This window comes from Melanotaenia boesemani, chromosome 16 (genome assembly GCF_017639745.1).
Source record: "Melanotaenia boesemani isolate fMelBoe1 chromosome 16, fMelBoe1.pri, whole genome shotgun sequence".
Classification (NCBI taxonomy): domain Eukaryota; kingdom Metazoa; phylum Chordata; class Actinopteri; order Atheriniformes; family Melanotaeniidae; genus Melanotaenia; species Melanotaenia boesemani.
In genome coordinates this window covers 13040216-13067295 of record NC_055697.1, presented here as the reverse complement: position 1 = coordinate 13067295, position 27080 = coordinate 13040216, and the positions used below count along the sequence as shown (strand labels likewise).

Here is a 27080-nt window from a genome sequence, read left to right as displayed (position 1 = left end):
TCCTCCATTCCTTCTCATACCTTACACACAGAACAGCAAGCCACAATGAAGAAGCAACAGTTTCACCTTAAATGGTCAATTTGAAAGAGGCTATGTTGACCCTTCTCACCAGTTTTGTCAAACCTGGTGCTGCTAATATTACAACACAAATGAATACAGTGTAACTGCACAGTCACACCTGAGTACATCTGTCTTATATGGTGTATGTCAGGATTAGTGGCACATGCAAATGCATTTTAGCATATTTTCCATCTTTTTTCAGTTTGTTTGTTTTTTTTTTTTTCTTCTAGTGTGGAACATCTTGTAGCTATAAAAAGTCCTAGATTTAGTTTTGGGAGGGCATCAGCAGCCTTGTACAACTAACACTTCACATGGAACAGTTTCATTTCCCCTGATCAAAAGGCTTTACTGGTGCAGCTTAAAGTAAAATGACAGTTTATTACAGCTTCCTCCTTATTTTAACTGTGGCTATTGATTTTCTTGGATATAATGACATTGTCCTCTCTGAGTTAATGGCTGCTAAGTGGGAAAAGGTATTGACCAACACACCAGTAGTCAATCATGTGGCCTTTAAATAGACTACAAGTTCAGCTAAATTCACATTGCAGAGAAACAGGGATGGTAGCAAAATTATTGCCTAATAGAATAGAATAGAATAGAATAAATGATTTGCTGTTAACATCTTATAGAGTTTATGGGCTAATTCTCAAGTTCACTACTGATCTCCTGTGATTGTCAAAATGTCTACAGGCAACACAGTTAACCTTGATAGCTAGAGAGCCCTTCCAAGGCAGCTTTGCCATCAGTGTGTTAGAAACACTTTGTATAACTGCAAAACTTAGAAGTTCCTTTGTATTCACCATTTCCTGTGTTATGAGGGGTTGTAGCTGACATTTTTCTCATGCTCACTTTAGGTTTATATCAGTGAATTCATACAAGTCAACCTCCCCCTATCAGCTTGTTTCATTGTGACAACCCAGAACTGTGGCTCTTCAGAGCCATGCTTTATTGATAATCCCTGCTCTGTTTTCTGCTTCCACTGATTTCATGATGATTTTTAAATACATATTTAGACGTCAGTAAGAGATTGGATCTAGATTAATATCCATTCCAACGAGGGTAAAACAATTAACAACAAGGAACTGAAAAATGTACCAGAAAATAATTCTTGTTAAACACAACAAGAGTACTACAATTAAGAGGGCCAGATAAAAAAAACAACTTACTCTGCTTACTCTGCATTATATTGTAAAGTCCAGGCATCCTATTAGGCAGCAAATATTATGTACTGAATAATTCAACACTTCTGGGTATGAATGTATATTATCCAATCATTTTAATAACACAGTCATTCATTCTAAAACAGTGAAGATCTCAGAGGACAAACAGATGTCCACTGAGCATTTCGTCTTTGTTGAAAAGACATCTAAGTGGTCCATAGACCTCTTGTCTGAATTAGCTGAAATCTGGTTAAAAAATCCGTTTTGTAGAAATTCTAGGTTTAGCCAAAGACGCTTCTCTGCAGCTTATGAGTTTTCTCTGGAGAGGTTTCCTTGGTCTTCAACCACTGAGTCTGCATTTACCTCCGCAAGTGAATCACCAGTAGAAGAAGGTTCTTGAATGACCAGTTCTGGTATGGTTCTTTCTGATGTATCTGGCTCCACGAGCTACACTCGCATTTACCCAAGATTTAATCCATGACTGGCAATTAATAATCAGTATCTTTCTGGTGGAGTTCCGCTAAGAAGCTTTGGCTTACTAGCACATTTGTATTCTATAGAATGACACGGGCACCAAGTTATAGAGCAGAGTTTCCAGTCACCAGCCTGTTTGTACAACGGCTGTAGCCTGAAGGCAACTTGTTGTCTGTGTAGTTCTATATGTGGAATTAATATGACATACAGTATATGTACAAAATTATGTCTCTGTTGACCACATTACAACTGCTACTAATTTATTAGCTTTATATTATCCAACAGCATCTCTCTTTGAACTGATAATTGAGTCTTAACCACATTCTCAGTGACTGAATGCAGGTTTTAAAGATTTACCAGCATGCTAGCTTGATTTTGGTGAACAAAATATCCAAGACTTGAAGCTTTAATGACGAAATTGTGCCAAATAATTAACACTTATTTACATGTCGCTATTCAACTGTTCCTTTTATGATGTCCTAGTGGTATTTTGTTGACAACATACAGTTATTCTAAATGACACATTAAATGCACTGAGAAAAGTTCTTGGAATTCAAACTGAGACTTAAACAATTTTTAATCAAAGATCAGCACCAAAATGCAGGATTATTTTCTCTTTTATTTTATCTGTTGTCTGTCTTATATATTTATAGTTGTTTGTGTGATGTAGAAACTAAGTAATAAGGACTAAACTACTTGGGCTAAAAGAAGTGGTCTAAATTTAGCTTCAGCCATTCAGGACTACATGAAGGTCATGACTTAGAACTGCTGAAATTATGTCCAGAGCTCAATAAGTTATTTTTTCCATTTGATTTGAAAATTAAGAGGAAAACAATCAGTTTGTCTTTGTCGACCATATTTGGCTAAAAAACTTGGAAAATGGTTGTACAGAAGTATTTTTTTAAACATAATTTCTATTTTTTAAAAGTACAACCAGCTTAATTATTATAATAAGTGAAGTTTCCTGATGACTTATAGTAAAAAGTTTGTCTGAAGTTTGTTTGACAAATCTGTGTACTTTAGTCTTTGGAGTTATAAATGTTGTGGAAGCAGTTGAAAAGGCTCCAGCCCTCCTTCTCCACCCTGAGTGGGATTAAGTGGATATGGAAAATGGATGGAGATGTGGTGTCAGGCCCTGGTGGCCATCAGTGCTGTTCTCATTTTTACATTGGATTAATTTCTGTCAGCGAGTGACTACATCCTTCTATTATATGCAGTCTATGCTATGCATTGCTGGTAGTTGCCTTTCTCCTAGTTTATTTGCCACTGTTTTCGCACCTGAACCAGCTTTGGCACAGTGTGGACATAACCTAAGTTACTAGCGCTGTGCAGTATTGTTTTCTTCCATTCTTCCACTGATTGAGAATTACAGCAGTAGATTAACTACTAAAATGCCTATTCCATTGTCATGAGAATTGTTTAAAGAAAGAAAAAGAAAAGAATATTTTGAAGTCCACATCATCTGGGATCCAGTGTCTTGATCATTACCCTGACTCCTTTCTCCACAGTACTTGGCGGAATCATATCTCTGGCTACTTAGGCTATATGGATGGTGCTGGCATTGGTTATCTATTGTTTTTTTTTTTTTTTGTCGGACGGTACCTTGAACAAATGCATCTTTAAGTGACATCTAATTCAAGTTTCCTCTTGCTTATTCAGATTTACCTGAGGATGTGCAAGCTATCAATCATAGTTTCACACATTCTTGGTACTACAAAGCATGTTTACAGCTAAGGTGGTGAAGCCAATTGCTCGTTATGCCACCTCTGGCAACAACTTTAGCTTAACACACATTTTAAAACCAAAGTATCTTCAGACAACAGGTACAGCAAAAATGATTGTTTGTCATCATGTTCAGTGTCTGCCACATGCATCTGCTTCACTGCTGTACATCTCCTTTAACTCAGGTGCTCTGCTGCATGTGTGTGTGCAGCGGTGAAAAAGGTCAACTTTAAAATATTTCCCCAATGTGTTGTGTTTCAAATGCTGCTAATGCTATTTAAACCAATATCATAACAATATTAAAAAACTCTATTTTTATATTCTACCTGACAATATAAGTTATCAAACTAATAAATGATGACATTGCAGATTAAGTAATTTTCTTATATTTTTCTGTCTGTATTTGACAAAACAACAGAGTCATGTTTTTTATTTTTTATTATTTGTCAGTGGACAACTTAGCTTAATCTTCATTGGACTTCAGAGAGCAGTGGAAACTACTACATGTACTCTGAATCATTTTAATGCTGTGAAAAAGACAGTTAACCTAAAAGCACCATGTACTTTAGATTGATATGGGGGCTATTTATTGATTATGTGTAAAATAAATAAAACTAGATCATTGTAATACTGCTGTTTTAGCTAATATTTAGAGAAATTTTGAAAATTCTAAATAATTAGAAAAGATGTGAGCCAAATATAAATCCACTGATTGTTTGCTCGTGCAGGTAGAAATTACTTATAATTACATTTGAAGAGTATTAGATCTTTAGTAGTTGTGAAGGCAATTGCATGTGAATTTCAAATACACATAAATAAAAGTAATGGCCATGTTAGAATGTATTTTAGTCATAAACATAACCATTCTGTAACTAACCAAGTAGTTTTAAGAAAAAAATTAGAAAAAATCAGTTGATCTACCAAGGGATCATACTTACCTCCTACAATGGAAAATGCAGCACACAATCAAGGTATCTATCCCTCTGGTTCATCTTGAAGAGAAGTTTGTGGCTTGTTTAAGGACACACTTGAGAATAATGTTTGCTCCAACATGGAAACAGTCATAGCCTTATACCCTTCCCACAATGTGTTGGATTGGTAGCTTGGAGGATGCCCCTTTAGTTTGCATTTAAAGGTATAAACAAGCAACCTGTATGGTCTTTTTAAATGTGCAGCAACATATGATAAAACTCATCATCTGTTTCCAGTCTGTTTCCACAGTGAGCTCACACAAACGGCAGATACCTTCCCAGATATAATAACCCAGATATTCTCAGTGATTAAAGTGATTCCTAAAAAGAGCTTTGCATAACATTTACCTCTTGTAGATGTTCGCTGTAGTTGTTGGTTTTTTCCCCCTTGAAGTATGTTCCAAGCATCTGCAACCAACCATTGCAGATCCTGCCACCCTTTCAACACTACACAGCCTGTTTTATTTCCTTCAGACCAGTTAATGGAAAATGTCTACATTTCATTTTCTGGCTTCTCAATAGATCATTTCAGGGTTTGTTTGTTTGTTTTTTGTGTTTTTTTCTACTCTCTCTCTTTCTCTCTCTCTCTCTCTCTCTCTCTCTTTTGCTATAGAACAGAAACCTTTGTCTGGAACTCTCTAGTGGGCTTTCATACTTACACAAGCTAATATTAAATTACACATGTAAATACAATGATATACATTCGTACACATTGTTCAGCAACAGCTGCTGCTTGCTAACTGACACGCAAACAGCAGCTATGCCTGTGACGATTTTTAGAAAAGTTGAAAGAAGATAGAGAGAGAACAATGAGATTAATGACCCTTATGTCCTAATGATGTCTCAGAAGAAAGAAAGAAAGAAAAAAACAGAACAAGTATCATAACATTAAGCTATAAACAAAGATGTCATCTTTTCTCTCAGGACTTAACATGACTGAGGGAGAAACAAGTCTTTCCTTTGGGTACATCTAATATACTACAGTCTGACAGCAGTTATTCAAAGTGGCAATGATTAAAGTGACAAAGCAAAGGTAATGGTGTGCTGTGATTTGTGATTTCCATTAACTTAAATTATGCACCTATCACATATTTGTCCTAATGGATCACAGTGCCGTGACGTCCATTGACGTCACATTTGAGATGAGCCGCATTGCAGTCGCATGCAAATTTGTGCATGGCAGGCTTTGTGTAAATATAGACCTTTTGTTATTATGGCGCTTTCCAACATATAAGAATAAACAGAGGCAGTTATATGCTCTTTGGTTGTTGAACTAGTTGCAAGCCAAGCTGTGAAGATGTGCATAACTCCCTCAGCCCCCCAGGGACCCTGTATTTTCATGGGCCTGCCTCTGACGTCAATGCTCTGGCTGTCCTGTGGATTGTCAGAACAGACTATTCAGTTGGGGGGGAGGGGACTGGAAGTCTCTGCGGTGTGTGTCTGCTGCACGTAATGTGTGTGTGTGTGCCTGCGTAGATGTAAGTATGCTCCACAGTGTGTGTGCGTGTTCATGTTTGCATGTGATCTGTAAATGTTTCACTTACATCTGTGTGTGTGTGTGTGTGTGTGTGTGTGTGTGTGTGTGTGTGTGTGTGTGAGTGTGTAGTCTGTAAAAAGCTTGTACTGTGCCTTGAATCTAAAATGTGCTTAAGTGGATGAGGTCTGTCATGTGAGGTGGAGGAGGTAAGACCGAGAGTGAGCATTTACACACGTCTGAAGGTGTGCAGCTCTTATGTTGGGAGTTATTCTGTATACTCATCAGAAGATTTTTGCTAAAGCAGCCGAGACGGGGAGAGCGGTTAAGCATGGTCGCCGACCACTCACCCTCCACTCAGCTGTTGATCTCCAGCGGACAACAGCAAAGCAGCTCTTTCACCAACAGCCACAGAAACCTTCTACGTGTTACACACACACCTATATTAAAGCAGATGAGATTTCAGCTGATTTCATCATCACCTTTTATCACGTATGCTATCTATTGTTAATATTGTTGATTCAGGAAAGAGCTTATGCTTCTTGTCCAAATTGATACAGATCAAGCTGCACAGACCTGGTGGATACTTGAATCGGTGGGGCTTTGTAAAGTCTTTCCAGTCATGTGCTGTTGAATAAGAAGACATTATATAAGATAATTCTGCCACAAAATCCACCATCCTGTTGACCTTTTTGTGTCTGAGACATACACTTCTGTTCACTGATGTGTTTGTTTTTTTACATGATTGTGGTTTGTTTTGGGTTTTTTTTTTGTTTGTTTGTTTGTTTTTTAGATATTTTTGGATTGGACTAACTTGTTATTTTGGACCATCATGAAGAAAATTATCCCAAATTTACAATTCAATTAAAACAAGTATCAAAGCTATAAAACTTCAATAAATACATTTAGGATCTCAAAGCAGCAGTTAAATAATTATTTTCATTTAGTCATCCATGGAACATACTCTATACTATATTTCTATTAAAATGTTCAGTACCACTGAGGGATTTTGGTGTTAGTTAAGTATACTAAAATGTCCTAATATCAGATGGAATTGTATTAAATTTGACATGAACTATATGCACTGTGTCAAGTAAACCAATGCTTTATTTATCCACTAGAGATGCCGGGTGCCTCGCCAGCAACCACCAACTTGTCCCTGACAAAATGCAGATTGCTGTGTGTACTTAAAATAGTACAGCAAACATCTGACAGCTCAAGATTTGCCAAAATCACACTGCTGTTTCGCTGCCTTTTTAAACCTGAGATAAGCAAACAATTCCCCTTCAAACCATGTCTTAGGTCATCTTTCTTAGATGGTGTTTTAGGTGTATTCCACAGCACGTGGACTAATTTAAACACAATTGAGATATCAGTTTGCAATGGTAGATCAGGCTGGTCAGTTACTTCTTGTTATGCAGTAATTCATCAAACGTAAAAGCAGTTGCTTTGCCATTCTGGAGGGCTGCGGATCATAGGTTCACTAGTCGATCACACTGGGTTCTGGCATCCTTTGTGATCTACTGCATTCGCTACATCTCCATCCAAACTCTTCTCTCATTAGCTCATAAACTTCCACTTATGAACTTTTCAGGGAAGGTTATCATACATGTGTTCTATCTCAATTTTTTGTGCACAAGCTATTTGAAGAGAGAGAGAGAGAGGGGCCCAGAGGTGAGCTTTAAAGGAGCTTGAAGAGCTTCATCAGCTTCGTAGCTTTTTTTTTAATATATGATTTAATTTTTTTTTCTGTTTGCCTTTAATTGCAAACTGCTGCATTTATGTTTCATTTTAAATCTGATAAAAAAATCTCTTTAATATTCCGTAAATTAGAATTCTGGAGTATGTGATGTCTCTATGATGTTTAAGTATTATAAAAAGGTGTTTTGTCCCATCCCATTTGCATTTAATTTACTGGATTCCTGGGCATTAGATATTGATGTTAGACCTGCATTTCACATGAAAAGATATATACAGAAACAATGAAAAGGCAACGACATAGATGAGAAATGAACTAATGTGTTGTTTCTACACTGAAGGGCTTTTCTAATCAAGCTAAAATGGAGGAAAATGTGACAGAGTGTGTCAGAGAGGATCCATTATGCTGTGTATGACCTCTGAATGGGCCAGCTGCTCACAAGTGTAGGAATGCAAGTGATTGATAGTGCACTTGCTGATGTAGCCTGCCACAGCTCCCACACCTCTCTCTGTCTCGATATGATCAGTATGTGATGCTTCAGCCGTGAGGGAGTCTGGCATGCTTTATGCTGTATCATGTTGCAGAGTCAAAACCGTTCAGCTGCTCTGAGAGCTGATAGCACAGGCACACATCTGCAAAGGTTGTAGAGATAGGAGGTGCACTTCATTTGGGGCTTGGTGTCCTCGCCTTAACAATTCCTACTGAAAAACAGATTTACTATCAAGTAATTAGAATTTTCATGTAATCTGAACCAACATTAGTTCCACGTCAGAACTGCTTTGCTCTACCAGAGCCCTGTGAATAAATGATGTGTCGCTTTCATATTGGCAGTAGAAACATAAACATGGCCCGTGGTGCATTCCTCTTCTAGCTTTAAGATCTAAGCTATAAAGTTGACAAGAACAAAATGCTGTGTTGAAGATGTTAGAAAAACATCAAGCTCATTCTGTGAATTGTTGTAAAATGAAGGAAATGAAATGATGCATCATTGTGCTGCAGTTTTCTGTGATTTCACATCTTTGTTGCGCTATCTCCTAATTTTCAACACAGTAGACGTCAAATGATTGTGCATAATTGCATAATGTTTTCCTGAATTATCTTCTCCACTCAGTTCAGAATATAAAATGTTCATGTGGTTGAGCTAAATTTGAGTTAATTTGATCAGTTTTTATTACTGTCACAATGGCATTGGTCACTATTATTAGCATTATTATTATAGAATCACATTTCTACTCTGGGACTGTCTAAATATTTCAGCAGCACTGCAGATGTGCAGTCTTTGCAGGGAGTTGCAGAGTTAGGCCTTTGTAAAGGGGTGTATTGCATTGAACTGCCTTTCTGAGCCAGTTCCAGAAATTATTTACATTTTTAATTTATGTAAATGTATTGATGAGTTAGATGGAGAAATAAATACATTTAAATAATTCTTTTAGCAAATGCAAGTCTGCAAGCATTAAATCAGGAGCCAAAACACCAGAAGTAATCCACACAAAAGTACAAATCTTATTTGTGTCAGACAAAAGAATATTAAATTAAATCTCAAACTTGATAAAAAAATTTATAGTTCTGCATTAATTTTCGTTAGGCACAGTATCAGCTTTGAACTATCCCTAGTGTGTTCAAAGCTTTTCTGAATCAAGATGCTTTCTGGACATTGTCCATTAATAAAAAACAAAACAAACAAACAAAAAACAACAACAACAACAAAAAAAAAAAAAACATGAAATTAAAAAAAAAATAAATAAATAAAAAATTGGCAGCATACTCAACCGATAATTCTGCTTACAAGGCCAGAGATCAGGATTCTCAAGAAGAAAGCAGAAATTAAATACCTCGGAAAAGGGTACATCAGTGTGATTGCCTGGTCAGTTTTTTTTTAGCCTAGTTATTTTTTTCTTGGAAACTGTGCACCTTTTCAGAAAATATTATAGTAAGGTAGTCAGTTGCTTTGTCATATCACGCTGTAAATGTGGAGGTTGTCGCCGTCTCCTCCTTGACCACTGGATCAGGAAGCAGCAGCATGTCCCTGGAGAGCGCTGAGCTTATGGCAAGGCCCCTTTTACGCGGCCAAATTCAGGAACAGGAACAGCAGTTCAGCAACGTCAAGAGCTGGCTAGACGCGTCAAGCGCACAAAAATACCGGAAACGACGACGACAGTCCTTTCAAATGGCTGTTATACAGAAAGACGCTCCTCGGCCATATCGTTAACCAAATACCTTTTGATTTTTGCGAGATTGCATACATTTTACTCCGCTGTCATCCTTGGCGTCTTTGTGAACATCACTGAAAGTGGCTCGGTGCTTGATAAAACTTAAACAGGATGTGCTCGTTTTAGTAGCTTTTGTTGACAAGGCTGTCACTGCGGCAGTCATCTTTTGGGAGTTTATTTTGAACATTTCAAAGGATTGTTGCGCATGAAGTGACACTGGCGCGCTCCCGCCCTCATCGTGTGAGTGTATGTGTGTATTTACTCCCTTCTCTTTGCATCTATGCGTTGACGTCTGCTCTCCGCTCAGTCTGCTGCTGCGCATCCACAGCGGAGCCACCACGCCGGGGAGGCGGACGGATTGTAGCTAACCTCGGCCAGCGGTGCTGGGTCATAGCGCCGGTGGAGGAGGGGGAGGGGGGGCGGCAGCACACTGTTCTCCTTGCCCTCCCGAAACCCTGCACAGCCTCAAAGCATTTAGGACATCATCACCTCAGCGCGACCTGGAATAGTTTATTTTTTGTTTTGTTTTTGTTAGGTTTTATTTATTTATTTTTTATTATTATTATTATTTTTTTTACTTTCCCCCATTTTTTTCTTTCCTTTTTTCTTCGTTTCTTTTTCTTTTTAATTTTTTGGACCCAGACGCACCAAGTTGCTGCTGCAGAGGCGCACTTTTCTCCGTGGCTTCTCTCTCCTTTTGCGCTCACAATCCGACATGGAAGATGGTCCGTCTTCAACAAGCTGTTTCAGAAGGTTAACGGACTGTTTCCTTGGTGCAAGTAAGTATCTCTGGCACACACTTAGAAGATGTAAAAGAGAAACCATAGCTGAATTTACGAAAAAGTGCGCACCGTTTTGACTAACTGTGCAGCTGATCGCGAAACGCGGGCTGAGCTGGGATGTTCGCTCCTGCAAGGGTTCGTTATTTTGCTTATTTGTTCACCCAACTTTATGAATGACAGTATGAGAAGCTGATCTAGAGGGGTGTGGACTTCGTTGGAGTGCCCGAAAAGACTGAAATTCGTGAATATAGCTTTAATCTCTGCAGACAAAAATAATTCTATAGTTACGGATCCCTCCTCGGATTGTCAGACAGCAGCTCCGCGAGAAGGCATAAAAAAAGGAAGTCAGAAAGTGCAGAAAGACCACAATTCTGGCTTTCATTCAAAAATATATACTTTAAAAATATTAAGGATGATGTCAATGTTTAGGATTGATATTCAGATAGTTATTGGAGTATATTAACAATGATATTACATTCCATAATTACTTCAAGTTACTGCCCTCAAATGGCATAAAATTTTACAGTCATAATATTTTTTTCTATGCCATAGCTTTGATATATTGTTTGCATGCTGAAATTAATAGTTGATAGGTCACTTCTTTGTTTATTAGATTTATTTCAAAGCGGTCCACTTCATAATTGAACATAATGGTTATAAAAGGGGAAAAGAATTGGTGCAAACATTAGAAAATTTCTCAATGACTGCAGAACAAAGACCTATAATATTAGTCCTACTTAGTCCTGATGTTATATATATAATGTCATCTGGTGTTACATTTTCATAATATCATTGTTGTAATTTATATGTTCAGTTATTGTAACTTGGACAATATGAATAATATCAGCATTTGAAACTGTTTCAGTGGCACCTGAAGTGACCTTTTGAGGCAACCCTGTAATAACAAGTTAGCATTTTGGAGCCTGGGATTTCTAAATGATGCCAAAATACACACAAAGTAGTAAAATGCAGTGATGGAATGTGTTGTTGAGGGACCATATGTAGGTATCCTGCCCTCATAATTACCAAAAAAGGACATGAATGTCAGATTTCACAATGCTTCCACCCTTTCTGAATTTGGATTTCAAAAGATGAGTACCTTGAAATGATAATTACTGCAAGCTGGATTATTCTGTGTATTCTGTGTACCCCTTTTTAAATGAAGTGCTCATTCACAAAACAAGCAAAAGAAAGTTCATGATGGACTGTTGAGTTGTTGTAGTTGCTTGCGCGTCATAGCTCTCATATATGCTTCTCATTTTTCCAAATGTTGTGCAGCTGTCCCGTTAATCTGGGTTAAATGTAGGATTAAATTGACAAACTTTTTTTCTTCAGCCTGCGTGTTTCCTTTTTGATTGGTATTTGGATAATTTGATTATACTCTATCCAAGTCTTCTCATGGTAACAATAACACATGGGCACATCCAAGTATGAGAGTACACGCCATCATCAGCTCCACATATTTTAATAGCAAAGTGGTGCTGTCTACAAATGTTAGACATGTGATAGATCATTTTAAATGTATCTAACACAATGTAATGGAGGGCTTTCTGCATGGGAAAATATTTTATTTAGCCAATTAGCAATCTGGTACTTTTGTCCTCCTTTCATTGTAATTTCTGAAATAGCACAGGCTGCTGGACTTTCCAGCAAACACAGTCCACCCTTGAGAAAAACACAGTTTGTCAAGACCACATGTTGACTCTGTTTACTCCCAATTTGCTTATATAGTTGTAAGCAATAAATCAGTCCTGCGATATTATAGCTCTGCATCACAGTTTGGAAAATGTATATGCACATGTGTGTGTATTTTTTTTTAACAACTGGGGTCAGTGTGGGAGGTCAGTAGGGGTCAGCCCTAGTATGATCTCTCATGCATTTTCAAACGCAATTGGTTGTCGACGAATTGCTTAACTCGGTGAAGAAGGCTGCATTGTCAGGCAGGAAGTGCTCCTACTAGACATTTCCTGCCCCACAGCATGCCAACTCTGACACAGTGAGGACTTCTCCCAGCACAGTCACTAAATGTATAAATATTTGTTGTGCTTGATAGAAGTGAACATGAAATTGAAAGTCTGATTGAAATTTGAAAAATTTGGTAATTCCAGCCTGGGAGAAACATACCCAATAGTTTATTGTTGTGAATTTTCTTTAGTGTTGATTCAAACATTTCTCAGGAAATTCAAACCAAAGAAAATGAGCTTGTTGTTTATTTTAAACCTTTATTTTGTATATATCACAAACTGTACAGGACTGGAGCGGTGCCAGGGGACAGTGCAGAATCTGAACAAACGGAGGACATTCTCCTCAAGGCGTCCATTGACCCCTTGTCAGCTTGTCATGGGTTGATATCTGAAAGGATGGGAAAAGGCCACATGCACGTAGATTTCTTTACAACTTGTCCTTGTGTCAAGCCTCATAAAAGAACCCGGCAGTGGAGAAGAAGCGAGGATCTGTGGTTCTCATTATTAGGTCCCCACAGGCCCCTCTGCAGAGCGGCTGCAGAGTTCAGCATCAGACCAGATGTGGAGTAGGGAACATGACCCCCTGATTACTGATGTAGCTTTTTTTGGGAAGAGGGGGGGCAGCTACATCAAAACCACTGGTTCAGGCAAGATGCTAAATCCAAGGCAGCAGCAAGTACAGCTTTACTGTAAATGTTCATCATCAGCAACATTTTATGATTGATCGGCTGCTTTCAGCTGTTCTTCAGCCACGTGTCTCTAACTACACTCACCTACGATTGCACTATTAAGGTGTAAATCAAACGACATGCCTTATCCACATCTCAGTCTGCCATTAATAGCCCCTAGCCTTATTGCCTTAAGGACCTGAACCATGCAGGTGGAAATAATACAAATTACATTTCCATGGAAATCTTATTCTGCGTGTTTCTCTCTCAAGTTTTAGTTTTTTGGATCCCCATTACCTGCAGTAAAGCCACAGCTAACCGTCCTAGGGTCCAACAGAATTATATGTACAATAAGAAAACATAAAACACAGAAAACATTTTAAAAGCCAAAAAAAAAAAAAAAACAAAAAGAAAAAACAACAATGCCATGTATAAATAGCCTTTACATATAGCCAGGTAAGCTTTACACTTCTTCACATCTTGATATTTACATTATAAGACACTATGTCATATAACCCTGTGCATTATCCTTTCATTATTATATAGTATATTTTTTATATATACATATATTTCAACCATACATACTATATATATATACATGTCACATATAATGTAGTGTTAAGTGTAAGTTGTAAACTTGCAGCTTTTCAGCTTCACAGTCAACCTCACCATCATCTGGGATGGGCAAGTGATTTTGTAAATTTCATCTCTCATCTGCATAAAGACACACATATGTGGCCAGGTCCACCTGCACAGCCTCAGTGAGTGAATGAGGTGAGCAGCAGGAATCAAAGCACTTTCATTTTCAGTGTTCGCTTCTCTTCTGCTCACTGAATGTCAGCCTCAGATGCTGTGCTCCAGCCCTTCCATAGATAAGATAAGAACCACATGCTCTCCCCACCTCCTGGCAAGGGAGTCCCAGGCGGACTTGCTGACGCACGCACCCAACGGCAGTCCCCCACCATCTCCCCACCCCTCCCCTTTCCTGCATCAGCCTCATGTCAGGAAAGTGAAAAGTAGTACCTTGGCAGCTTGCCCTTGACTATCTGCCAGAAGGAGTGTGCTTCTGGAGAAGTGGTCTTTTCCCCTTTTCTCTCATGTGCATTTTTCATCTATGTGTTGCAGAGGAGGAACATCTTGCTTGCTAAACATCAGCAGTGTCTGTGTTGGCCTCTGCTGTAGACATTGCTGCTCCACAATGTCTGATAGGAGGGCTGAAGACACTGTTTGTCTCTGTTCAGGACTGTTACAGAGCTAACCGCTTCAGCATGGGAAAAGGGGGAAAAGGGATACTCCATCTACATAAAAAAAATAGATACTTTTTTTTTTTTTTTTTGTCGTTTGTTTATTTGTTTGTCTTTTTGTATTGGTGGTTCTGCCCGGAATTTATTTATCTTACAGCATTTATATATAATAATTAATTATTAATGCACTGAATCAATAAATGACCCAGACTTAAAGGATACACTAAACGTCTGTATCTTTCTTCCCTCCATGGACTTTCTCTCAGCTCAGAAATCTAGTTAAAAAAAAATCTATGTCCTGCTGTTGTGTAATTTGAATTTCCCTCAAACAGCTTTAGGCTATCCTCTGAACAATTTCTGACCTTAAATTCAACCACCATCTCTACACACCCACATAAAACTGCCAGTTGACTTATGGAACTCTGTTTTGGAAAGGATTTCCCTGAATAACCTGACATGCTAAAATATGTCTCTTAAATATGCTTGAACACTGGCTACCTCTCGTGAAACTATTAATTCTTAGCTCATATTTTAACTGTCATGGTTTTTTGAGCCATTCATGTTTTTACATATGAAGCACACATTTTTAAATACCACTGATTAAAAAATGTAAACAAAAAATGGTGCACTTTAGTGCATATATTTCAGAGCTTCAATTAATAATACAACTGATCAAAATGAGTGACACCAACTTCACAAATATACAGCTAAATTTAGCAACTTTTGCAATGACACCTTTACTTTGTCAAGAAATGCCTAACAAAAACTTCCTCACCTTAACCTCTTAAATTCTGAGCTCCTCTAATTTTGGGATGTTTAGAACAAACTGTGCCAAAATGACCATTTTGGCCTTTGCAGAGATAATGTTCTCATATTGTACTATGATTTTATAGAGGTTTAGAGCTACAGCTGCATAATTGGAAATGGATTTTCCTTTTCATTTGTATGTGTGGTGTTTTTTAGGCAAGCCTGAAACTTCCATTTTTACAATGCGCCATCTTTATTTAATCTTCACCAGTATGCTGATATTTAAACAAATCTTAACAAATCTCACAGGTGTTCCCCTTGAGTTCCATTTATGCTCCCTTATTTACATAAATATGGATGTGCATTTCAAACGTCGCTATCCTAATGCTTCCATGCATGTTTTACGTTGCCATGGTTGTTAAGTCAATTCCTCCACTAGTGGGCAGTGCTGAATTCAGAGTTCACTCCCACAGTCCAACATCAGTTTCAGACACCAGTTGGCAGCAGTAATGCACCTCTACAAAGTTGTTTCCAACCGCCCAACTCACATAGCCTTTTCTCAAAACTCACGCAATTTTGACAGTTCATTCTTCTTCTGCTTTTTTTTCTTCCTGCTCCTCTTCTCTGGTTTATTTCTTTCATTGGCTTCATGTCAGCTATTCTGCTCAGCACTGCCCCCACAATTTTCGGTGGCATTGCTCCATTTTGTCAATCAAGCGACAGATAGCTAAGCTTCGTGCAAACGGACCAAATTACATGCGTAACTGACACAGGGGACAGACAAAACTGTCCATACATTTGCATATCCATCTTCTGCGTTGAGCATAAATTGGTCTTTACTAAGACTACAAAACTAGTCAAAAGGGGCCTTGTGGTTGCAGAGATATACTCATTTAATAATGGGTTTGTCATATTCAAGCTGAGGCCAAAAAATTGGGCATGGAGCTCACTTAAGATCTATTAGAAGCTATTTAACGGAGAAAATAAAAACAACACTTGAAAATGTGCATTTTGCACTTTAACTGACAAAAAACATTTTCTTAAGGAAAAGAAGCCACCTTCCATGCAGCAACTTCCCCTAATAACGAGTTGGTGACACAATAATTTTGATCATTAATTGCTGTAAATGTTTGAATCGACATGCAGCGTCATCAATGGGTGTGTTCAGAAACAGTTTCTGTTGTACTTGTAACGACAACCTAAACACCAGTAACCCCTGCCATGAAATGAAATGAAATGAAATGAAATGAAAAATACTTTATTAATCCCAAAGGGAAATTCAATATTGTAGTAGTAGTAATTTTTTTTTTTTTTTTTTTTTTTTTTTTTTTTTTTTTTTTTATCACCATGAGGTGATAAGTTGAAATTCTTTGCGATATCAACATATAACACATTTGTTTTTAGAAGATTACATTCTCCAACAACATTAACTCTGCAGGGTTAATTTATTTAGACCTGTGAATGACCTGAGATATGCAAACTTGCTTCACAGGAGGGTCAGATATTTATATTTTTTCATTATACAAAGAAGCTTCGTCTTCAAAGATGCATTAACAGAAACTCTCTTAGGCTTTCCTGCTTGTGTGCCTTTCAGTAACTGCTGACCTGCAAAGTGTCTTATTTGATTTATGATTCATATATAATATCTCACTCTGTCAGAATTATGTACCAGTGCTTCTTTTATCCATTCTTTTGAAGTGTCTATGTTAATGCACAGCATTAAAAAGATAATCAGAGCCAATTTTATTGTAAGATGCAGTTAACTGCTGTTTTTAGCGTCATTACAAGCTGTTAACTTTTCCATATAAAATCGTGGTATGCCAAATTGATTTCCTTAGTAAAAGTGCTCATAATCTTGAATTGTAACTCAAGAATTTATTGTTCTGAATTCTTTTTAGGGTGTTTTGATACCTGAAATTCCTCGTTAATACCACAAATTGGTGTTGATGTTGTATATAGTAATATATCCGGTCTATGTTATTTGTAAACATATATTCCATAAAGCGTGGGGCGGTCTCATGGTGAAATTTATATGTGAAAGTGCAGAGACCCAGACAGACGGTTACTGGTTTGCCCTTGCCTTCCCAGTCCCAGGGTGTGGTGTCAAGATAAGTGTTATGCAACAATACCTCACTGCACGAACCCACGATTTTACACAGGAAGCCCGAGTCTGAGTCAGCCACTGAAATCTCTGCCAACTGAGCTTCAGCCAGTTACAAGCATGCTACACAACAAACCAATTCTCACCTTTAGGTTTGTCTAAAGGTTTGCTTAAAAATAAACAAATCTAGTGAAGACCCCTTGGTACGTAACAGAAAAAAATCAAAATAATAAATTATAGTTGGTAAATATTTTCCTATTTCCATTATAGACCCACAACCTGATGCTTAGGTTTGGACCACTAAGCTAATTGTATTTAAACCAGAAGAGGAACTTGCACCATATCATTAGCAACAACTATAAAATCCTATTTAGGCTCTGATGCATTAATATTGCTAGTAATGTCTCATGTTAAGCCATAATAGTCACATGGGATATTTCCATCCACTTACAGTAATGTAGGAGGAAGTGCAGTGATTATCTGCAGCTTGTCACAAAACAAAGAGTTCATCAGAGAACTAAAACATAATTTACACATTTCTTCACAGCAGCTATGTTCTAAAGCAGAAATAAACACACTTCTACAGGGTCCTATTTATGTGGAAAATCCTCATTTTGTTTAGGGAGCCTGAATGTGTGTCGAGCACACAGAGAGGAGGCAGGGATTTGAACTGATCGCTGTGTTGTTATTCATGTACCTGCACTCTGTTATTGGCTTGTGTCTACACACTCTTTGACTACAGACTAAAGCCCAAAAATATCTTGATTGCAGAAAAATAGGTAAAAGCAAGGACAATGCAAGCCACTAGAGTCTCTGCAGAGAAATACACCACTGCACAAGTCTAGTGGTGATTTAGAAGGGCAGATTTTGCTTTTGAGAATTTTTGTATCAAGGTATTGATACTTTTTTCTTTAGGACAGCATTGAAATGCATCATTACAAACATGTTGAGGAAATGGCAATTACTCTCTGTTGTGTACTTTGCACAGCCAATATTATATAATTAGATGCTTGTGGAAAGACTTTTAGCTCTGGCTGGAAGTTCAGTGACTAGCTCTGTTTTGAGAATTTCAAGTAGAGCCTCTTAGATGATGAAGATTTGGTCTTACTTTTTGAACTGTTGATGTTGAACATGTCAGACATTTTTTTCCATCACTTTAATTCTGAAACATTTCTGCTTATCACGATGACGCCGCTCCCCTCTGCAGCATTGCCCGAGTGGGAAGGAAAATTTTCACTGAGGTCTGGCAAGGTGAAAGAAAAAAATTCCCTGGTCAAACCAGTGACCAAGCTGTTGCATCTACCACAAGAGTCTGTCCTCTGATTGAGCGAGCACATGTGGTTCCCAGTGGGGTTAGGCACTGTGGTCCACAGCATGTGGGACAGATCTGGCTGCACCTTTGATTAGCCGCCACAATCGCAGGCCCAGGACACTGACGCATATCCCTCCACTTGTAGTGTCACTGCGGTCACATTAGGTTGAGCTATGACTCTAAAGACTCCAGAAAGAATCAGAGTCTGCAGAAAATAGCAGGAATATTTAGAGGAAAAAAAAGTGACCTCAGTCCCCACCAAATATAGTCCAAATTTGGCAGATGCAGAGCCAAGCCAATCACTTCATTGCCTTATTTTACATAAAACACTTAAATAAAGGTTTATGTTATTTATATTTAATTTTATTTTTGTTTTATTATCCTACTTATCTTTGCGGCTTCTACCAGTGCTGTTCAGCTGAACTTGGAGCAGTTGCATAAATTGCTTCATGGTATCTGTGTGTGCACTGCCTAAAAAAAAGTTTAAATGTTGAAAATGTGATACTTGATTTAACCTTTGTAAAAAAATCTTTGCTTTTGCATTTCTTTCTAGTGACCCTTTCTTGCCCTTTAAAATATCAATAAATAAAAACGTGTATATCTGTTTTTAGGCTTTATATTAGATGGACACAGCGAACAAGTCTCAGTAATGAAGCTACTGTGGACGTATCCACTGAGCTTTGCTAAATTTCAGCTTTGAAACACCACACTTACAATAGACTCGCATTCAAAAATCTTACAGATTAAAATATTGTGCACAAGTTATTCTGGTGCTGATAGATAAATGCACTCGTTGTTATTAGTATGATAATCATTTATCTTTCACATTTAAGGGTCCAAAAAATTTGCATATGGGTGTTAGAGCTGTTTCCGTGGTGGCGTTACACCATCAAGATTGACTTCTATCTCAACTGCTGATGATTTAGAGTTATTATGCTTTGACACCCAATTTTAGGTTTCAGTTTCACTGTGTTTTTAGTTTGATGAAGTTAAGTCTAGACATTTAAAACTACATTACGAAAACATCATGGCTTGCTTAAAACAAACACTGTAATGATAAATATCAAAATATCATCTTTTTCCTGTGTTACAGTCTACAGACAAAAACATATTCTTAACTTTTTTATAGAGGTCTGTAATTTGGTGTGCTTGAGTTCCAGTAATGTTTGCCATGTTGATGCCTCAGATTCTCACTAGAGCACTAGATCTGTGTTCGTTCACTCCTGGAAATAGTCACCAGCAAAAACATGATAAACTCTTGCTAAAATTAACCAGAGATTTATCTCTTTGGTTGGAACAAATTCACCTTGGCTTTTGTCAGCCCTCGACAGGTTAGGTGACTCGAAAACCACAGAGAGACATAAAAACAGTGTTTGTTTTATTCTTTTTTAATATGATTTGTTGACCTTTTTTGTTTTAGCCCACATTGGCCTGACACTTATCAGCTGACAGATACTGTTATCTTTATTTTTTATGAAGCTTCTTTTGTCATTCTCTAAGCTCATCTTTGAGTTAAAGGTCAGAAAGAACAGTGGCTTCTCGAGAAAGTCATTGTTTGACTTTCCCTTGCAGATTAGCCTCCATAAACACCCTCTCTCCATGTTTCTTCTAGCTTGGAAGTGTAATTTTAAACACAAAACGTGGATCCCAAAAGGCTCTTGATGTTTACTGCAAATTTCTGATCACTGCCATTTATTTTTGCCCCATGGATATGGGAAATTTGTCTATTTTTGTTCATGTGCACACATATGATTGCTAAATAATTTTCAGAGTCCTTTGACACAAAACTTGTATTCATAAATTTACACTGCGTCCTTGTTTTTCATTTTTCTTTAGTGTCACTAACTACAGAGCACTCTTTGTGTTTCAAATAGGACAAAGTCGTAAGGGTCTTTTGCAGGGCTCCCTTTCTTTTTTTTTTTTTTTTTTTTTTACTTCTCTCCATGTGTCTTTCTGTCCCCTGCAGCTACCTTCACCCTGCCTCCACTGCCTCTTAACTTTTTTCTGATTTATTAAGCAGTATTCTGCCGATGTGCGTCAGAGCCAGCCAGGAGTCTCGTGAGGCGTTGCGCTCTTGAAGAGCTGTGTCTCGTGTCTGGACAGCATCAGACTGCAGCACCCACCATCCCCTCCTAACCTACCCCCACCTCAGTTCGCCTTATTCATTTGCAACCTACACACACACACACACACACACACACACATACACACACACACAGACACACATATACACTAACATCCAGAGCAGACGATCCATTAATTGAAGGATCAAATGGTTTGTTCTGGTGGAATAGATCAACAGTTGTGCATCACAGCTCTGAGTCTTTTAATTAATTGAGTTTTTTCTCAGCTGCAAGTTTTGGGACAGGTTATCTGCAAATAAAGTAATATTTGTTGCTTGACTCCTGCATGAAGTAATATTTTGTCATCTGGCAAATCAGCCAAGTCTGCACCATCCTTGATCATAAGCGCCTGTATCCATTCATTCCCAACTTTGCAACACGTGTGCCTTCCAGCTGCATGTCGTGCTGTGATTAATACTTGAGGAGAGTACACACTAAGGTTGCAGATAACCAGGCATTTTGTGACAAAACATTCTAACAATGATAAGTGCTGTCTGAACACAACAGTGTTCTTCCTGGTAACTTGTGTAATTACTGTGTAACTTACTATAAAACACTAATTCAGCATTTCCACTGGATATGTTTATCTGTTCCAGGAATTCTTACTTTTTGTTCTGTTTAATATTTGTGTTGACTTCACTCATGATAAAATGACAGCTCAAGACGGTTTCACATATTTGTTGTGGACACACAGGAGTGACCCAAACATGATGGCTTCTGAGTGCATCATGAAGGCTTCTCAGACGCCAGTAGGGGTATTAAAAACAACTTTCCCTGAACGACGATCTGGCAAATGGCTTTTTTCCCTGACAACAAAGACAGTAAACAGCAGCACTTAGCGAGCTCTCAAGAACCTAAATGCCTATTAAGTACAATTGAGTCCTCCTTTATCCTCCTGGCTCTGTTGGGGGCTTTTGTCCTCGGAGATATAGCTTTACAGTAAACACAAGTGAGCGAGCATGGCTGGCTGTAGCACTAGCTAGAACCTAGGGCCCATCGCTGCTGCTCTCACCTCACAGTAAAGAGAAACAAATGACTTTCAGTTGTTTTTGGCCTGTGCGTTTGTTTGGGTTATCCAGTGGATCACTGTGAGATATTATTTCCATCCTCTTACAACATTTTGTGTCTGTCCAACACACTTTTCTAGCACTTTCATAAGCTTTGTGCAGTATCTCCCAAAGATTTGCTTAATTGCGAGCAAAGTGGCGCAGTTTGAGAACCAACACATGTTTTGCTTCTTTGCTCTTCAGGCTTGACAGATGAGAAAGTGAAGGCCTACCTCTCACTGCACCCGCAGATGCTGGATGACTTTGTGTTGGAGAGTGTGAGTGCAGAGACGTTGGACAGATGGTTGAAGAGGAAGACCAGCAGCAGGCCTGCAGGTAAACCCCTGTCCCACACAAACACACACATGCACACACTCATACAAACACAGACACTGCAGCAGTCCTCGGGATCACTGTGACATTATGATTGGATCAGCAGATTTCAGCAAGCTGCATTGATGCTGAGTTGTAATTTCTGTCAAATTTTTGCTTTGGTTAAATGTTTGCACTTTTTAAGTAACATAATTGCATGTGTGGTCTTGATTAGTCAAACACAAATACAGGCAGCATTGCGTGACTGTAATGAAAAACTGGCTGTTTAAGGCCATGGGATAACCAGAGCCAAGGTGGAGTGTGGCTCTGTGGGTTCTATTTATTATCACAGCCATTTGCAGTACAAATCGCTCATCTTCGTATATTTCTCTTTATAATTGATCGAGTCTGTGATAGACAAAAGACACGGAGAGGGAACGAACTTGTCAGGTCTTTACGGTTCATCAGATGTGTTTGAATGAGCCGAGTTGAGTTTGTGCCGCGCACTCCACACACAGCAGACTGTTTCTCAGACCAACCACATCCATCAAGAGCCCACAGGGCTGGCACTCTGCCCAGTCAAGCTGCTGACGTCAGAGGCGACCTCTAGAGACATGCAGCCGGCTGAAGGGGGCCCAAGGGAGGGGTGGGGATGATGGTGGTGGTAGTGGTGGTGGGGGGTTTGTGCTGGCTCGGGGTGTGGGTGTGCTGAAGGAGGAAACTGGCAGAGGATAGATTTTGTCGAATTTTTGGAACTGCTTTCCACATGAGGTATTTGGGCAGTGGTGTTTGTTTCTGCCATGTAGAGGCTAATTTCTCAAGTTTATTGTTGTCTTCCAAACTGTTTCCCGTATGCCGCATGAATGCGTGCGTGTTTAGTTTGATGGATATCAATTGGAGGCCATCATAGTAATAATCCTAGAATTACTAATGTTAGAGTTTGTGAGGCCTGTGCAAAGCAGAACATTTATTCTTTAAATCTTAATTGTACAGCAGAAACTTCAGAAAATTACAAAGTGTTTGACTAGTTTTAATCAGTTTTCAGTTCTTACATCAGAAACTAAAATCCCTCAATGCAAAGCTCAAGTTCTTTCAACTTGTAACTGAACACTGTAAACTATTTTGTTTAAAGAAATTGTTGACAGCAATAAAAAACCTAACAAAAAGCCTAAAAATATTTATTTTAAAAATGTGAAATTGGACTTAAGCAAAAGTTTGAACAGTGAAGAGTCTGACTGCTGATGGCTGGCTTTTGAATGAACAGCCTGTTATTTTAACATCATTTCCCATCACCCTTGACTTTTAAAATTTTTAACTCTGTTACAACAGATGCTGATGTGCGGAAATTGACCGGGGGCCCTTTTTTTTTTAATAAATTGCCAATTGTGATAGAATTTGCAGTGCAAAACAAAAACAGAAAGTCAAACAAATACAAACAAAATTAACAAATATAACAAAAGTAGAAAATATTCAAACAAAAAGGGCGGAAAAGAAATAAAATAAAATAATGGTAAACCAATCCAAAACAGTACCTTGCGAGTCTTGATGTCACGCTGGACATCATAATTAAGTTTATGCATTGCATAAATAATAGAATTCTGAATTGTTATTCCATTTGTAAGAGTATGAGAAATAATATTGATTATGATAATATATGTGACGCCCTTTTGTATTCACCTGCTGTGGATGTTGGTTGCTGATGATGTTGGCCGTTGATGCACAAGAGCCCCTAGAATTTTTAAATGCTCAAAAAGACCCAGTATAAAAAGAGTAAACCTTATTCCAGTAACAAGGGTAAATGTTTGTTTCTTTCATCCATTTCTAATAAACATGACTGCTGACTGTATTTTTAGGTTTAGTTTTCAGAGTTCAGATACACACTCACATATTTGTGATCACTGTAGAGAAACTAGCAATTAATAGATCTGAAAAACCTGCAGTGCATTACTACTCAAATGTTCTCACAGGACAAGAGAGGTATAAAAGAAATTCTCTCAAGTTTTATGAATCAGTACTGGACTAATTAAATTTGAATTGATTCAAGTCGATAAACTGATTTTCTTAACCTAGCTCTATTCATTGTAATGGATAAGAAGTGTAACAAAGGTTTTAAGATTCACATATGATTATCACGTTGACAGGAAATACATGTAGACCACCGATTGTTTTAAATGCTGTAACATGCTTTGGAAAGTGGTTTAACATTACGCTAACTATATTACTAGTCCTCTTATAGGCATCAAGCTCCAGGTAAAGTGGTTATTGGATGGAGGAAGAGAGTGAAACAGAGCTAAAGTTCACTTTCTTCACAATTACTCTTTTATTAAAATATGAATAAATCAATAAAGGAAAGACCTTCATTCTATAAAAAAAAGACCTTCGTTCTAAAAAAAAATCCTTCATTTTCTAGATAGAATATTGAGAATTATTTTCCATTTCTAGATTGTCATGATCCAGTGAACAGTCAACCCTAAATGACTAATGGTTCAATAAACAGTATGTGTTTGTATTTACTGCTAATAGACACAAAACATGTGAAGTGAGCCAGAGGAGCTGGGCTAATGCTAACCGAGGTTGGCGATAAACAATGAAGTGCAGACTTATGTCATATGGGTTTTTTAGCCTTACATAACCATGAGCTGAGTCATTATGGAGCTCATTTTACTGCAGTGTTTGTTTTTTTTTTTTTTTGTTTGTTTGTTTGTTTGTTTTTCAGTTGAGAATTTGCTTGTGGTGGTGGAAGACACAGCTAACATTTACTAGTGTTTCCTGAATGCCTTACATGCAAATGATCCAGTTGTGACAGTGAAATGGAAACTGAAACTTCACATTCAGTTAATTTCCCACTCTGAACCGCACTTCCTCCTTCTCTGAGCAATATCAACAGCACAGATGCATGTAAGTTTCTGGGTTTGTTAGTAAAATATGCAAAACAAGGTAAAGTATAAGGAGCATTTTAGTTTTTTATTCATTCTGTTAGTAAGTAAAAAGAAAACAGTGCAAAAGGGGAAACAAGCTGGGATCAGCAAACAACTTTTTATTGAATTTTTGTTATATTTGTTCCCAAGATTTAAAATAGATTGCCTAATTTAATGTCACTTTATACAATCAACCTGACAGCTTTCTAAATGTTCCCATCTGGGTTGATCTTTACATCCCATCAGTGATCTCAGTAAGCCTTCTTCCTCTGCTTGACCATGATGAGCAGACAGTTTGGCACCACTCAGAAGCTCTTCTGTAGCTTCCCCTTGGTGGCTGCATCCACTCAGATGACAAGCCTTGTCAGTGATTTGGGATAATGGCTGGAATCGGCCCATCTTTTCTGTAGATCCCCCACCTTGTGCTAAGGTTGCATTGTCATTCTTATCTGGAGTCCTGATTAAAGTGAAGCAATATATTCTAAATATTTACTTCTATTTTCTTTATTGAGGTCGCACTTTTTAGAGATCAGATTGATCTATGAAAATTGTCTGACTGCAGCTGAAACAGCAGGACCTGTCATCATGTGACCGTCACTAAGATAACCGCCACTTCCTGGAAGCAATCCCTACAGCTAGTCTTGTTCTCACTTATCATGTGATGGACAACATTGGATTACATAAATCAGTTTGTCTGCATCACCACACGAGTGTGTGTCTGCTAAGGCCGAGTTACAGCGTGTAGTTCCAGAACAAGCCTTCACATTCGAAGAGTTTTTGTTCAGCTTAATCTTCTTCTTCTTACTTTACAAATATGTGGGGTTTTTTTTTATATTAAGCAAGTACTGTTTATGTTTATGTGTCAAGACTGATTTGTCAACAAAGCGTTATAGAGCTGATCTGACGCACGACATCCTGGACACAGTTTCCCAGAATCTTGCTGTTGTCATTTAACCATCACACCTCTTATGACCTGTGTCCCACTGGCAATGTTTATTTCACGCTACACTTTGTTACAAAGTAATTAACAAATCTGAAGTTCTCTGACATGCTCATTCAGAGGCCGTGCCACACTCGTCTGTGGCCTCAGCACAGCACACGCAAACACACACACTGTCAGACACAGTGTATATACAACGGCTGTGTCTGATTATCAGACTTTGTGAGGCTTTCAGTTCTGAAATTTCAGCTCACAGAAGATGGGTTGAAGAGTCAGTACTCTCACAAGGTTTATTGTTGTTGCTAGAGTTTTACATTTTTATACATTGTTTATAGATGCACTGTTTTTAGATTCTGTTTCTCTCTCATTAAAACACTAAAGAAAAAAAGGAAAATTTGGTGGGAACTTTAGATTATTGGTTTTTATCAAACCCAATATTAAAATGTATCGTTTTTATGGATAGTAAATAGAAATGTAGCACATGCTTGACTTGAATTTGTGAAACAAGTTACAGGAAGTATTTAGATTGGATTTCTTTTTCTGTTTTTGGATAAGATGTTGTGGTTACTTGTGTTTTTTTTTTTTTTTTCCCCACTTAATCAACTAATCACATTAACAAAGCAACAAATCCTCGACCTGTTGGACTGCCTGCCTGATTATTAATGAAAAACTTTGTGGACGACTGAGTCACTGGTCTTTCTTGCCGCATCACCAGAGTGGTAGATCCGGGCCGAGCAGCTGATACTGTTTTTTACTGAGCTGTGTTTAGAGGCAGGTCGCAGGCAGACAAAGATGTGTTTATGTAGCAGAAGCTCATATCCCACAACTGTGATAAGAGAGCTGGCTCACCTGCAGGGCTTTCCATCAGAAAGCAGGAGGAGGAGGAGGTCTCTTTTGTGGGAATTGGTGGGTGCAGTTGAGTTTGTAGTCTGAAAAACAATAAAAATGATTGTTTCTTTTAATGTTAAAGTACAAAATGTGTTCTCGTCTGTAAACAAAGATATTAGTCCCACCTTCCAAAGTCCTAATGCTGGTAATCAGCAGCATTCATTCTTATCGGCTATGAATTTTAATTAAGTTTAATCGCCTGAACTAAATTTAAACATTAGTGTGATTTTTTTCCAAGCCTCACCAGTCATTTTTCACTTGACTG

General features: G+C 38.1%; 1 protein-coding gene across 7 annotated transcripts in view; it reads left to right on the top strand.

The window, feature by feature from the left end:
* Positions 1–27080, top strand: part of pde10a (phosphodiesterase 10A) — a 63772-nt gene that overhangs the window by 15984 nt on the left and 20708 nt on the right. For 5 of the 7 annotated variants that reach the window (XR_006013177.1, XM_042009954.1, XM_042009953.1 and 2 more), the window contains one exon: positions 21962–22093. Coding sequence is in view for 6 of the 7 variants with exons in the window: in XM_042009954.1 (XP_041865888.1) it covers positions 21962–22093 (132 nt within the window). In the remaining variant the exon portion in view is untranslated. Of the gene's footprint in view, positions 1–9932; positions 10550–21961; positions 22094–27080 lie in introns of those variants that run through there. The other 2 variants (XM_042009955.1, XM_042009956.1) reach the window with 2 other exon arrangements.